Below are 14,408 nucleotides of genomic sequence, written 5' to 3' on the forward strand. Positions count from 1 at the left end.
GTATTCCTCAAACTCAAATATTTCTCGAGTCCATTGGCCCCATCCTTAAACATTTTACTTCACTGTGAACGAGTCTCATAACGAACCTCTTCATACTCCATACAAAACAACCTGCAATTTTCAAACTCATCATCTGCTCTCTGGGCTGGCACTGTCTCTGTGTCACTGGATTATGCTCCCTTGAGATTAGGGACCAGGTATCATTTATTTCTATATCTCTAGCATTGAACAGAGCATCTGCTACATATTTTGTTAATCAAACGTTGGAAGAATTCACTTCCAAGTTATCCATGCTGCACGCAAGTGTGAAAAAACTCTCCCCAAGGAACCACGTTTGCTTGAGCTGCTTCCAGTGGCAAATTGAAACTGTTAGTAATACTGCGTGGCTCACATTCTCAAGATCAGTGAGGAGAAAGAAGAAAGTCAAGCTACACAGTTTGTTCAGCCTGGTATCTCTGCCAGTCTAGTTATCACTGAATCTCCTTCACTCTGGAATTAGATGGGTCTAGAATTGTATTTCAGCTGTCACTGCTAGCAGATGCCTACACAGAACCAGGTTACTTATAAATGCCACCTCCTAGGATGTTCTTTAGATCCTTCAAACCCCATGTGCACCCTCTGGATAGTCTGTCATACTTGAAACATGCTATTGTAACTGGAATAAATAATAGTAACAATGACTTATATAGTATTTATCATGTTCCAGACTATGCACTTCACATATGTTAATTCACTTAATCCTCATAGCCACCCTTTAACGTAGTTTCTACATTATCCCCATTTGCAGATGAGGAAACTGAGAACTTGCCAAAAGTTGCATAACTAGTAAGTTGATAGAGCAGGTGGAAATACATTCTTATCAGAAAATGCATCATGGCACATCCAATCTTAGGACTCTAGAACAATTCATCGGATTCAAGGGAGTCCATTTGCCAGACTGGTTTTAAATTGGTTAGAATTCTGAAGACCCAGAGGAAAGGAATGTTCATAAAATTCCTCAAAAGAAAGTTACTATGTATCAAAATGGTTGGTTATCAGCAAAGTTCACATTAAATCAATTATTTTCTTTCACATTTTTTTCAAAAGTTAAGCCAAATGTCATATCTGCTTTATTACTTTTTTTCAGAAAGTTAATCTTTTGTAGAAGATCAAAAGTTGCCATGCCATCTCTCCCCTTCTAAGAAGAAATCAATGAACGTGTTGCATTTATTAGAGAGGACACATCATATTTTGATGGAGTAAAGCAATGCAGAGATGCCCCAAACAATGTTCCCAGCTCACCTCTGACTTAAAATATGACCTCAGGCAGACTCATCACATTCCCAAATGCTGGGAGGCAACACAGTGAAGTGGAAAGGCAATGAATTTTGAAATTGGAAAAGACCTGGGGCTGAATTTTTCCTCCTCCGTTGACTTTCTGTGGGACTTGGGCTAAGTCATTTTGCCTAGCTAAGCCTCAGTTTCTCACCATAAACTAGGATAATAATACCCACTTTGCTTCTGAAAAGAAACAAATGGACTCACAGGTGAAGAACTCTGGCATAAGGAACTCAGTAAAGGTGAGGTTTTGTGTTTTTTTTTACATCTTTATTGGAGTATAATTGCTTTACAATGGTGTGTTAGTTTCTGCTTTATAACAAAGTGAATCAGTTATACATATACATATGTTCCCATATCTCTTCCCTCTTGCATCTCCCTCCCTCCCTCCCTCCCTCCCTCCCTATCCCACCCCTCTAGGTGGTCACAAAGCACTGAGCTGATCTCCCTGTGCTATGAAGCTGCTTCCCACTAGCTATCTATTTTATGTTTGGTAGTGTATATAAGTCCATGCCACTCTCTCACTTTGTCACAGCTTACTCTTTCCCCTCCCCATATCCTCAAGTCCATTCTCTAGTAGGTCTGTGTCTTTATTCCTGAGCTTCTTCCTTGTCTTCAGACTCAGTGACTATTGTGCAAAGCCATGAGAACACTTCTGCAGAATGTTATTTCGTAGTCTTAATGGCCACCATTAGAGTATGAAGAATGGCATGGCTGAGCATCACATCATGACAACCTTTCTTCAGAATGCATACACATCTAATGCTGAACATGTGAACAAGGTCTCTGTGTATTTTTTAATGGCCCTGTTTGCTTTGTCTTTAGAAGAACTGCAATACAGGAATGCTCAATGCTTCCCACACTATAAGAACCAGCTTGTTGTTGTTTTCTTAATGTACAATGAGATGCATTCTTGAAAACTTAGCTGTACCAAGATATTCAATGATTATTTTAGAAGCTAGAGGAAGCGTGATTAGCAACAATAAAGAAAAACCAAAACCACATTCAAGCTGGGAGATCCCAGGGCAAATCACCAGAAGAAACTGGATGAAATTCAGAACAACAAATTTTGGACTAAAAATCAGGAAAATAAAGGTTAATGGGGAGGAATATTACAACACAGAACACTTTCCAAGAGGAGCAAAAAATAAAACATTGGTTGACTCATAGCAGGGTACATTAAAACAAGAAAAATGCCCTGAAACAGGAAAAATGATAAGCTTTTTATATAGCTTAACTGAGTTTTCCTTTTTCTGAATATATAAGTGTCTGTCTTTTCTTGTAGAACTGTAACTTTCACATGATCATTGACTAACTAATTGGTCAATAACTAATTGTTCAACATTAATTTTGCCATTTCGAAATTATTAGCAGGCCCAGATACCCACCCTACCCCCAATTGCAAGATTTCTGAGAGTATGTAAGTCTTTTCCATGTTTACACAAAGGCTCTTTGTAAATGAGTCATTTTTAGGAAAAAAAATATTCTCGCTGCCAAATTGTAGGGTTGAAGAATACAGAATCAATTTACTTTCTTCCATGATTCGGAGTTCTGATGCTCTAGGAAAGATGTATAGCTTTGAAAAGGAAATTAAGAAAATAAAATCATCAAACGTGCAAGGGTCACAATCTCTTCTGAACCCAGTTCTAACCATACCATAAAATATTCTGCCAATCTAAATGTACAGATTTGTTTCAGTAGTGAGGATAGAGTCATTGGTTTCCTTTAAATATTCTAAATTTAAAAACGAGAATGAAATCTAGAGAAATCTCTCTGGATGTCACTCTCCTTTTTAAAATATAAGAAGGTGATTTAAATTTTATACTATTACATAATTTTCTTCAATGTTTCCCAGAGTTCCAACAGAGTCTCTTATGTACCCAGCCAGGGTAATTAGGTAACCAAAATTAAGTGTATACTTTTAATGTGCACTGTGGATTCCTCTAGGCACTGGCAGAGTTTATAACTCTACACAACTAAATTCTAAGAATATTCATAAACCTGTCTTTCTAGGTATATCTACTATAGAAACTAGTTTGTTTGTCACCTAACCCAACTATGAGTCAAGGAGTTTATAGGCTTTAACTGATTGCTCAAATTACTTGCGTAATAGATCACATGAATATCTGTAAAATTTCACCTGCGCTGAGATCTAAGAAAGAACTGTGATGTCATAAGGGTCAAAGGGTAGCAGTCAGGGGAAGCTTCCGGAAGACACAGGCTCAAAGGAACAGTCAAGGAAGCACAGTGCAGCAGAGGGAGCCCTTCAACGTGTCCTGCGGTGTGACAGGATGAGACACATCCACGGAGAAGAAAGAAGAGAGAGAGCATGAAGAAGCAGCCTGCAAAACAGGACCAAAATGGGAGGACGGAGGCTATGCACACAGCATTGTGGGTCTGATGAAGGACTTTGATCTCTATCCAAGCCACTCAATCAGGGGCTCACACAGTCAGACTTGAGCTTTGCACATGAAAGGAAAACACTGCCTGCCTTTGACAAATAATCTCTGAAGATACGGTTCTGTTCTCAGATTCACAGATGCAATTAAACTTAGCTAAACTGCCTCATTCCCTGAGTGAGGTTACACTTAAAGTTATACTAAGCTTATTTCAAAAGGAGAATGCACAGATTTGTAACGTAACTGATACCTTCTTAGTAATTCTTATTTCCCACCCTAAATCTCTATAGTTATGCTTTACGTTCAAAGGACGATGACCAATAGCTAAACCTCATTCCCTCTCTTGCTGTCCTATCTTTTTTCATAGTACTTTCCACCATCTGATATTATTTACATATTTATTATTTTATAATTATGAATTTATTACCTCTCTCTCCCCAGTAGAATGTGATATTCAAAACAGCAGGATATTTTTTCTGTTTTCTTCACTGCTATATTCCCTTAGCCTAGAAGAACACCCACCAAATATCTAGTATGTGAGTGGATGAATAAAAGAATAAATAAATAAGCAAATATATAAATATTGAGTCCAACCAGTCACCGGTACCTAGGGCTCTAAAAATAATAGTAGAAACAGCCCTGCATTCATATAGATTACAATCAAAAGAAGACACAATGTCGGCATGAATTGACCTTTAAAATCACAAGTGCTAGATGTGACACCAAACAATTCCTTGACTAATTTAATTAAATATACAGATAGCATTCATATACATGTATTGATTATGCACATATTATTATTATTGTATATACTACCTATATAAAGTATAATGTAATCTATTTAAGAGACGCATGACATAAACATGGAAAGATCCATGTATGAGATGATCCATGTATGAGATTTACATAAGGGGTGTGTTGAAGAAAAATGAAGTAGCTAATCCACTAAGCTTTGTCTAGGAAAACTTTATAGAAGAGATGAGTTTTAAATAACATTTTATTAGAGAAAAGGAAGATAAACTGCCCAAGCAGTGGATACTTCATTTGACACAAATGGTCCACAATTTTTTTTTTTTTTTTTTTTTTGTGGTACACGGGCCTCTCACTGTTGCGGCCTCTCCCGTTGCGGAGCACAGGCTCCAGACGCGCAGGCTCAGCGGCCATGGCTCATGGGCCCAGCTGCTCCGTGGCATGTGTGATCTCCCCGGACCGGGGCATGAACCCGTGTCTCGTGCATCGGCAGGCGGACTCACAACCACTGCGCCACCAGGGAAGCCCAATGGTCCACATTTTAATCTATCAGTGAGACGTTCAAAAGGTGTGGGGTGGGGGGTTGTTTAATGGCAGCGGGAGACAAGGAGACCATAAGCATTTTTGGTAAGGAACCAAGACTGAAGGGAAGTGAGTTCAGGTGGAAACTGTTCTCTCTAGAAGGATATTTCATATACTTCATAATGAGGCCGCTTCCTGTTATTCTTTTTTCCAAGCTACATCATAGCCATTTCTTTGGCCTGTATCCTAATGTATCCCGTTTTCCAGGTCCTTCATCTTCATGGCCCTTGGACCCCAAACCCCCACAGCTCTTAAAAGACTGAGTCCACAGTTGGTACCATATTCAGTTCAGAGTCGGAAAAGAGGAAAGCATAAAAAATCTTGTCTGCTGGGTCCTATTGTTCTATTACAAATTATCCACCCCCCGTCAAACTTACTCTGCAAGCCTAGTTCTCCTCACCTTCCTCCTTCTCTCTACCACCATTCTGGAGGATTTTAGAATTTGAGAAGAGCATCTTTGCTGGGATAACACCTGAAGCTCAGTAACTGCCCCCCCACCCCCCCGCCGGCTGTCTTCTGAGTTTACTCTCTTCTTCTGAATGAATTCCAGATCCTACGTACTTCTAAAGTGTAATATCCCAAACCAAATCCAACACTCCAAAAGCAGGATTGTAGTCTTCCATAATACATACATCACATATTACTAATAAGACCAAAAATTGCATTAGCCTTTGAGGCCACACATTACATATGTTAATTCCTCTTTCGACAAGGTTAAATTTAAATACCGTCTCACAGGCACATATTCTGGTTGAATTTCAGTTTGTTAGAATGGCCATTCTCCAAGTTGACCAGAGCTTTCTGGATCGTCATGTCATCCCAAATGCCAAAATAAATTCCCAAAATGAAATCAAGAATCAAAAATTCTTGAAAATCATATTAAATCAATGAACAAAGAGTATCGAATGCTCAAAAGAAGAACACTGGAAGAAACAGCAAGAGAAAATATTTAATTGTGGGGAAATTTTACTTTTCTAAAAATTAAAACCAAATTTGTAAACCAAATAAAGAGAAGAACTATTGACAACATCTATAGCAAAGGATTCATTATCTTAATGTATAAGAAGTGCATTAATTGAGATGCAAAATACAAGAAAGGACAGTTCACAAAGAGAACTCCCTCTGAATGCCAGACTTCTATCCTCAATCACCCACTTACAATTTCTACTTGAACGTCTAACATAAAAATCTGATCTATCCAAAGGCAAACTCCTGACTCCCCTTCCCCGATTTTCTCTACCACATCTCATTGGAGTCACCCTTGACTGCTCTCTTGCAAACTCACATCTGATACATCAGTAAATCCTGGGGGCTCTAACTTCAAAATATCCCCAGAGTGTAGGCAATTCCCTTCCCCTCGCTCCTACCATCCTGACGCCAGTCGCCCTCATCTCATTCCTGGATTATTTCAAGAGCCTCCTGTCCTCATCTCCCTGTTTTTGCCCTCATCGCCCTAACATCTATTTTCAACTCAGAAGTCAGAGTCATTTCTTTTACAAATAAGTTATGTCACATCACAGCTTTATTCAAGACCCTCCCATGGCTCCTGAGTTCACTCCAATTGAAACCAAAGTCAAGTGGTCACAAGGGCCTGAAGGCTCTAGGAGGCCCCTCCTTCCTCCCACCTACCTTACACCTTCATCTCGAGTAGCTGCCCCACCCCTCTATGTGCGGTGTAAGAAGCCCTGTAACTTTGAAATTCCCCACCTGTGCTGACTACCACTTCTACAAGGTTTAATCCCCCAGAGAAAGTGGGCCCCTTCTGGCATCTCTGGACCATCCAGGGGCACTGCATCACTGAGGTTGACCTGTTGACCAATGCACTCTTGTCTATTGGAAGTAGTGTATGGTCAGTCTTCCTGGGTCAGTTCTTAAGGCCAATATGGAAAATCATCTCCAAAATGCTAAAGCCTGGTCTAGTTCACCTTTCTCTCTTAGCAAATATGACTTTAATGAAATCTTAGAAAATCAGCATTGAAGAGAACCTTCTTATTTTCCAGATGAAAAAACTGAGGCCCATAAAAGCAAACCAACTTTCAAAAGCAAAGAAGAAGGCAAAACAGCCCCAGATCTCTCCAACAACTAGCTGGGGCTTTGGGTTCAGGGAAGTACTTTCCTTCATGAAGAGTAATTAATGACGACAGAAAAGAGATGGAAATGAGCACCATAAAAATACAAACTTCTACAAAATCATAAAATAGTCCTATTATGTTTCCATAAATGGCCTTCTTTAAAAAAAAAATCAGTGCTATAGCAGTGCAGTGTCTTTCATAGCTGTACTACTCTGAAGTACCTAACAGGATATATAAACATTTCCTCTGCCTCTGTTTTGATAATGATAAAATAGTAAAATAGTAATATGCTCAGACACTGTGATGAGAGAAGTTATTTAACTGATAGAGAAATTAGAAAGCAGTGGAAGGATTTGAAAATAGTTCTTTAATTTTGGTTGAAGGCATTTTCCTTATGAAAATTACTATTTCTCCAGAGTGGAATAATTTCCTATTTAAAGCTTCAGTTGACTTGGCTTGGTTATGTGAAAAAGATTCAAATTACTGATTGAGGGGGGTTGCACAGAGCCAAATCCAAACAAAGCAGAATTCCCTTAGAATTGTTCCATCCAAGTTTCCTTGGCCAGATGGCTTCAATCACCAGCCAGAGGCCCCACCCACACTGCCCCACTCCCGCTGCGCTGGCCCTGGACACACACTAATGACCCTCAGCTGTTCTGGCTCCCAGGCTCACTTTCTCTTCCTGCCTGGTCACCTAACCTCTTATCTCCAAAGACAAGGGAAAAAGGAGATATTTAAGAAAAAAGTCATCCCTTTAGGTAAACAGGATCAGGGTAGTGTATCAGTTTCCCACTGCTGATGTAACAAATTACCCTAAACAGAGTGGCTTAACACAGCCCATACTTATGTTTCCGGAGGTCAGAAGTTCATAATGGGTCTTAGGGAGCTAAATTCTTGGTGTCACTGGGAGGTTGAATTCCTTCCAGAGGCTCCAGGGGAGAATCTGTCCCTTCCCTTTCCCAGCTTCTAGAAGCTGCCTGCATTCCTTGGTTCACAGCTGCTTCCTTCTGATTTCTGCTTCCATCACCCACTACATCTCCTTCTCTGACTGATACTCCTGCCTCCCTCTTATAAGAACCCTTGTGATGACACTGGGCCACTCAGATTAACCAAGAAAATGTCTTCATCTCAAAGTCCCTTTTGCCATGTAAGGTACCATACATATTCACAGGGCTTGGAGTTAGGATGTGGACATGATTCTGTCTACTACAGTAGATTTCTTCTTTCTCTAACATCAGATATTACCTAATAGCATCTAACATCTAATGTCAGATACTACAGAGCTATATCTATACATACACACACACAAAAACACAAATATACAGGTACTGAATGAGATGAGCCAATAAGCCTACTATAGCTTAAATGAGAGTCACAGAGGATAATATCCATGATTATTGTATCAAGCTAATTATAACTAATTTCCAGTACTTCACTCGTGGCAAAAAGGGCGAACTAGAGCTGATAGCCTGTGGAAGGCACTCACCTCTCAATATTGCCTAGGACTTTGCACCACTAGAAAGACAAAAGCCTAAATAATTTGGCAGTGCTGTCAGGGGAGCTCCGTGTCATCACAAAAGGCCAGCAGGTGACAAGTCGACATGTGAAGTGTCTCTGCTTTGGAGTTGAGACAGCACTGCAGCTGCCAGCAACAGAGAGAGCATGTCCCATGGAAGGGGTCTCCAGGCAGAGGGCTCATCTTCATAAAACCCATCCCCCTCAGTATGATCAGGGTAGAACTCCCCCAGGCCCTCGGGCAGTATCTTCAGCGGGATGAAGGGGTTGCAGTGAGGGAATTCACCAAGGTCACATGACACCTGCAGTTATCGCAAGAAAGGGATGGGTTATAAGAGAAACGACAAGGCAAGGGTTGGCACATAATGGGAGTTGAGGATAAAGGCAAAAGGGGGAGATGCTAGGTTTGGAATCTCTTCATTTCATTCAACTCAAATAGTATCAGTCTGATGATAAACTTCTTATCCTTGCACCTAGCAATTTCTGTACTTTTTGGCTTGGCCCTCTAACTCCCATTTGAAGCTTTAACTGCCTAGACTCTTAACCAGGCCACACTTTTCCTCTTGTGACTGGAACCAATGCCCTCTTACCTACCCAAGGATTTTCTTCCTGTAACTATCCCTTATCTCCCAAATCTCCCAATTTTCCCCTTCTTCCTCATGTTCATCATCATAAAAACATGTTCTAACATCTCCTATTGTTTCAAAAACCCCTTTATCCCATATCCCCCCCATGCTACTGCTCCAGTTCTCTGTTCCCCATTACACCCCTCAGAAGTATCGATGTTCACTGTTACCATTTTATCTCCCACTGTCTCTCCTGAACCCATTGTTTAAACCTGCTTTTCCCTGAAACCCCATTTATCAAGGTCCCTACAGACCTCTATCAAGCAAATCCAATGGTCTAGACACAGAGCTCATTTTTATCAACCTCATGGCAGCAGTGACACATGAATGGCTCCCTTCTTCAAATGCGTTCTGCACTTGGCTTCTGGGATTCCACACCCTTCCTGTGGTCCTCCTACTTCACTGACTATTCTTTCCCAATTTCCTCAGCTGGATCCTCCTCCTATTTTTCTCTGTAACAGAGCCCTAAGCTCAGCTCCCTGCCCCCTTCTCTTCTCCCGTTGTCTGTACTTACTCCCTGAATGATCTCATCGGCTCTGGCAGGCTTAGATACATCCACATGCTACAGAGTCCTAACTGTGTGTTTTCATTCTCCAATACATTCCTGACTCAAGATTCCTGTTTCTAATATCCTAGGAGACACCTTCAGCAGGTCTACAAATGCATTCTCGATGTCTTCCCCAAAAACTTACATCTCTGCCACTGTCACCCAGCTCAGGAAATGGCACCACAATTCACCCAGCTGCCCAAGCTAAGGTTCTCTGGGGCTTCCTTGGCACTTTCTCTCATGCCCTCACATCTAACTTGGCAGTGATTCTTCTCGGCTTCACGTTAAAAAATACTCCAGACTCTGACCACTTCTTCCCTCTTCCAGCACATCGCCCTAATCCAGGCCACTCTTACTTCTCACTCAGAATGTTGAAATAACCTCCTGCATGGCCTCCTGTCCCCACTCTTGCCCCATGTGAATGAAAAATGCCACCTGCCATGTCAGTAAACAAAGGATATTGCAGCCATCAAGCCGTCACATTACAGCCACCCAGACTGTAATCCCTGAAGCAACTCAGGATGGAAACAGGATGCCGACCATCAAGCCCTCAGCCACTGCAGCCGCCCCCAATGATGTACCCTGAGGGGGGCTCAGGATGAGAAAACACAGGACACTGGCCCCAGATAGCTGAGGTGCATATCAAAGGAATGATTTCAATGAGCCTGGACTCTTACATCTTCCCATACATAGAAAAGCACTAAATCCCTTAACTTGAGATGTCTGGTTTTCTTTAATGAACCGTAATCTTTTGATGTTTGGACTCCCTGACCTTTGTTGCAAAAACCTCTCTATATCCTGGCCCCTCCCTCACCTCTCCTGAGCAGTCCCTTAGAGCTCTCTGAGAGGCTGCCTTCCAGGCTTGAAGTCCTCAGAAAGTCCGCCAAATAAAACATAATTCTCAACTTTTAGGTTGTGCATTTTTTCAGTTGACGCATATAATCTGCTGTTCACAGAATATTCATATTTATCTTTCTAAATAGTAAGTCAGACCACATCACTTCCTTTCTGCAGGCCCCCTTATGGATCCATCACACTTGGAGAGAATCCACTGAGTCGGCTCAACAGCACCACCCCCATCTCCTGGCAGCACTTCAGCTCCAAGCTGGCCAACACTTTGTCACCCCTTCAGACTCCTTTCTTTGACATCTCTCTCAGAGAGGCTCACCTGTATATTTAACCCCTTTCTCATGCAACACGGGTGTGAAAGGTGCCAGCACACTGCCACTTCGAAAGTTGGCTGCATTTTTTTGTATTAAATTTGTCAGCACACTTCTCTCAGGGACTGAACAAGCTCCCTCTATCCTGATGGTTGGGGTGTTGGTGGTTTAACATGAGGCCTGTGGTTCTTTCATGCCTTGAAAATTATTGACACATAGTATAAACCTTCCCATGCTTCATGGAAAGAGTTAACATCTTGTGATAAAGTCTCCCAGGAGATACCTTTTTTTGGCGACAACTGTTTAACATTCAAAAGCTATTACCTCATGTTTATTTACTGTGATAAACATGCTGACTTACCAGTAAAAATCTGCCTAAGTTGCTTTAAAGTGGTTTTGCTTTGTTTCCTTAATTCATAAATATCCCTAAAATTCTCTTGAACCTTAGAGGATATTTGTGTAAGTCAGATTATAAGTATACTCCAGTGCATATATTCTGAGGAAAATAACATCACCTTTAGAAAGATTTTTAACTTGAAAACTTTAAGACATGAAGGGAAAAAAGTAAAAGGATTTCTGAGCCCGTATATTCATTGATATTGAGAACTCACTGGGCAATATTTTAATGTAGCAAAGATGTATGCAGTTGTGAAGATACCTAAAAGGAGACTAGAACACTAATTCTATTGACCAAGCTAGCCTAACGTGGCCCTCAGCTTGACTAAACTTTAGCTGCCTTCCTCCCAAGTCTACACCCCTGATCTCCCTTTTCCTACAGAATTTACTTTAGAAAACTGAAAATCAACCATAAATTCTTTATCTGCCCCTTTGAGATGTAAATCTTTTAAAAAGCTTCTTGCCAGTTTTACAACCCAGGTCTCTCTCCAGGACCTGAGAGCCATCCCATTGAAATGGAACCATTAAGGAAACAGCACCCCAACACCCATTAAGGAAACAGAGGAGATGACCCTAAATTGGACAGGTGCCAAGTAGCAAACACAGATGGCCTAACCTTGAGGAAGACCTTTGCCATGCTCAGGAATAATTCCACTTGCTCATCCCATTGATCAATCTCCCCTCAAAGTCCTCCAGTACTTTTCTCCCAGCTCACCCAGCCCTCGGGAGTCCTCCCTCCCCCTGTTTCAGCTGCGTGGAGTTGAGCCTCTCTCCCCTATTACAATAGTCTTGACTAAAGTCTTCCCTGCCTGTTTAATTTCGCCCAGTGCAATGTTACATTGACCCTATAATCCCAGTACTGGAGATGACTAAGCTTTCAGTACTCACAGGCTTACCATCTTGACCAGGTTGTCCAGGGTATCCAGGGTTCCCAGGCTGTCCAGGGTCACCCTAGAGAGGAAAACAAAGTTCTCAGTCCAACACAACCAACCACACTGATTCAGCCAGAGGCCATCAAGGTTCAAAGCCAATTCCATTATTTGCAGCTTTTTGTATATTGAAAAACAAACAAACAAAAAATAAACAAACAAATATGGAAATTCCAAAATAGGGTTAGAAAAATGATATCATATCTACCTTAAAAATTAAAGGCATTTTATTATGTAAAACTTTCAGGGATTTAATTCTGTGAGCACAACAGGTATAACAAGGAAAGTACTTTTCACTGATGTAAAACATCAGTATTTATAACAAGAGACATTTTTAGAATTCTGAACAAACTGTGCAATGTCAGAACAACTATGGTTTCAACGACAGTAGTATTTCACTCAGAAATCTATAGATTTAATTCTATTCTAGATGTTACACTACAGATATCCATGACCTATGATATAATAATTCAATTGATAATTATTTTTTAATATGATATTGCTTTCAGGTGGAATCTAAAATATGACACCAATGAACTTATCTATGAAACAGGAACAGACTCACAGATATAGATATAGGACAGACTTGTGGTTGCCAAGGGGAAGGGGGGTGGGGGAGGGATGGATTGGGAGTTTGGAATTAGCAGATGCAAACTATTAGATATAGAATGGATAAATGACAAGGTCCTACTATATAGCACAGGGAACTATATTCAATATCCTGTGATAAACCATAATGGAAAAGATTATGAATAAGAATGTGTATATATATGTATGAGTGTGTGTGTGTGTGTGTGTTTATATATATATTTTTTTTTTTTCATTGAATCAGTTTGCTGTACAGCAGTAATTAACACAAAATTATAAATCAGCTATACTTCAATAAAAAACAAGAATAATTTCTACCTTAAAAAAAAGTATTTTTAAAAAAAACAGCCCATAGGCTATGTGATCTTCCATGTGGGACTCAAGTTTACAGCTGCACAACAGTTATTTCTTTCATTCCAGTCAGTGTGTCTCTGCCTATATTTATAATCTCATTTTAACATAATGATAAACTTCTAGATTTGAATATTTTCGTGAAAGTGAGGCCCAAGCCAAAGAACTCTGTACAACCCCCAGAGTCCCTGAGTACATTTCACACCTAAAAAAGGATCTTTGTCCTCACAAACCAGAGACCTTCAAGGAACATTATTCCATACAGCCTGGCAACGAGCCCAGGCCCAGTGGTCAGTACTGACCAGTCAGATGGTCACCACCATGAAAAAAGGCAATGAAAGCAACATTTTTGGTGAAGTGAGGGTGTTTTATAATTTAATTCTAAGAAATACTTCAAAAAAATAATATGAGGGAATTCCCTGGTGGCCCAGTGGTTAGGATTCTGTGCTTTCACTGCCGAGGGTACAGGTTCAATCCCTGGTCGGGGAACTAAGATCCCACAAGCTGTGAGGTGTAGCAAAAATAATAATAATGGTAGTAGTAGTAATAATAATAATATCATATCCACATATTATGGAGTCCATGAGGTCCACATGCGGTATCACCCCTAAAATCATCACGTCTCGGTCGTCAGTATTGGTAAACTACTACAGACAGACAACTGATTTCAATTCAACAGTGCTTCATATCTACATCAAGAAATCATTCACACATACCACAGTGATTATACATTAACTAAACACCAGTGCTAAGGGTACTTGCACAGAGCCAAATATGCTGATCTGAAATTCTACTTCAGGCTACTGGCGAGGGACGTTTGTTCCTGAAACATAACAGGAAAAATGGAAAGAACTGTGTGAACTCTACCAAGGAACCAATGAAGAAAGGATGGGTTTTTCACCTACGATTGCCCAAGAAGTTTAGCTTGTGGAAAGGCTAAGAAGGGAAATGCCATTTTTAAAAGAGATCGAAAAAGAGTAGCTGTAAATCCAGGGAGAAAAATAACACAGGAACATGTAATTTCTTGCTGAAGAGGTACAATTTGTAATTCTAATCCAGTGTCAGCTGGACATTAAGGGAGCAGCATTCCTGTTCTCTAGGGTGTTAGATGTCTTTCTTCTTATTTTGAGAGGTTCCACAATAATCTCTGGCTTCCCTGCCATGTTTCTTTAACCA

General features: G+C 40.5%; 1 protein-coding gene across 2 annotated transcripts in view; it reads right to left on the reverse strand.

The window, feature by feature from the left end:
* The window catches only part of COL21A1 (collagen type XXI alpha 1 chain), a 127,543-nt gene that overhangs the window by 78,373 nt on the left and 34,762 nt on the right, over positions 1-14,408 (reverse strand). For both annotated transcript variants that reach the window (XM_060110241.1, XM_060110242.1), the window contains one exon: positions 12,253-12,315. In XM_060110241.1, coding sequence (XP_059966224.1) covers positions 12,253-12,315 — 63 coding nt within the window. The remainder of the gene's footprint in view (positions 1-12,252; positions 12,316-14,408) is intronic.

Source organism: Mesoplodon densirostris, chromosome 10, assembly GCF_025265405.1.
Source record: "Mesoplodon densirostris isolate mMesDen1 chromosome 10, mMesDen1 primary haplotype, whole genome shotgun sequence".
NCBI classification, from domain to species: domain Eukaryota; kingdom Metazoa; phylum Chordata; class Mammalia; order Artiodactyla; family Ziphiidae; genus Mesoplodon; species Mesoplodon densirostris.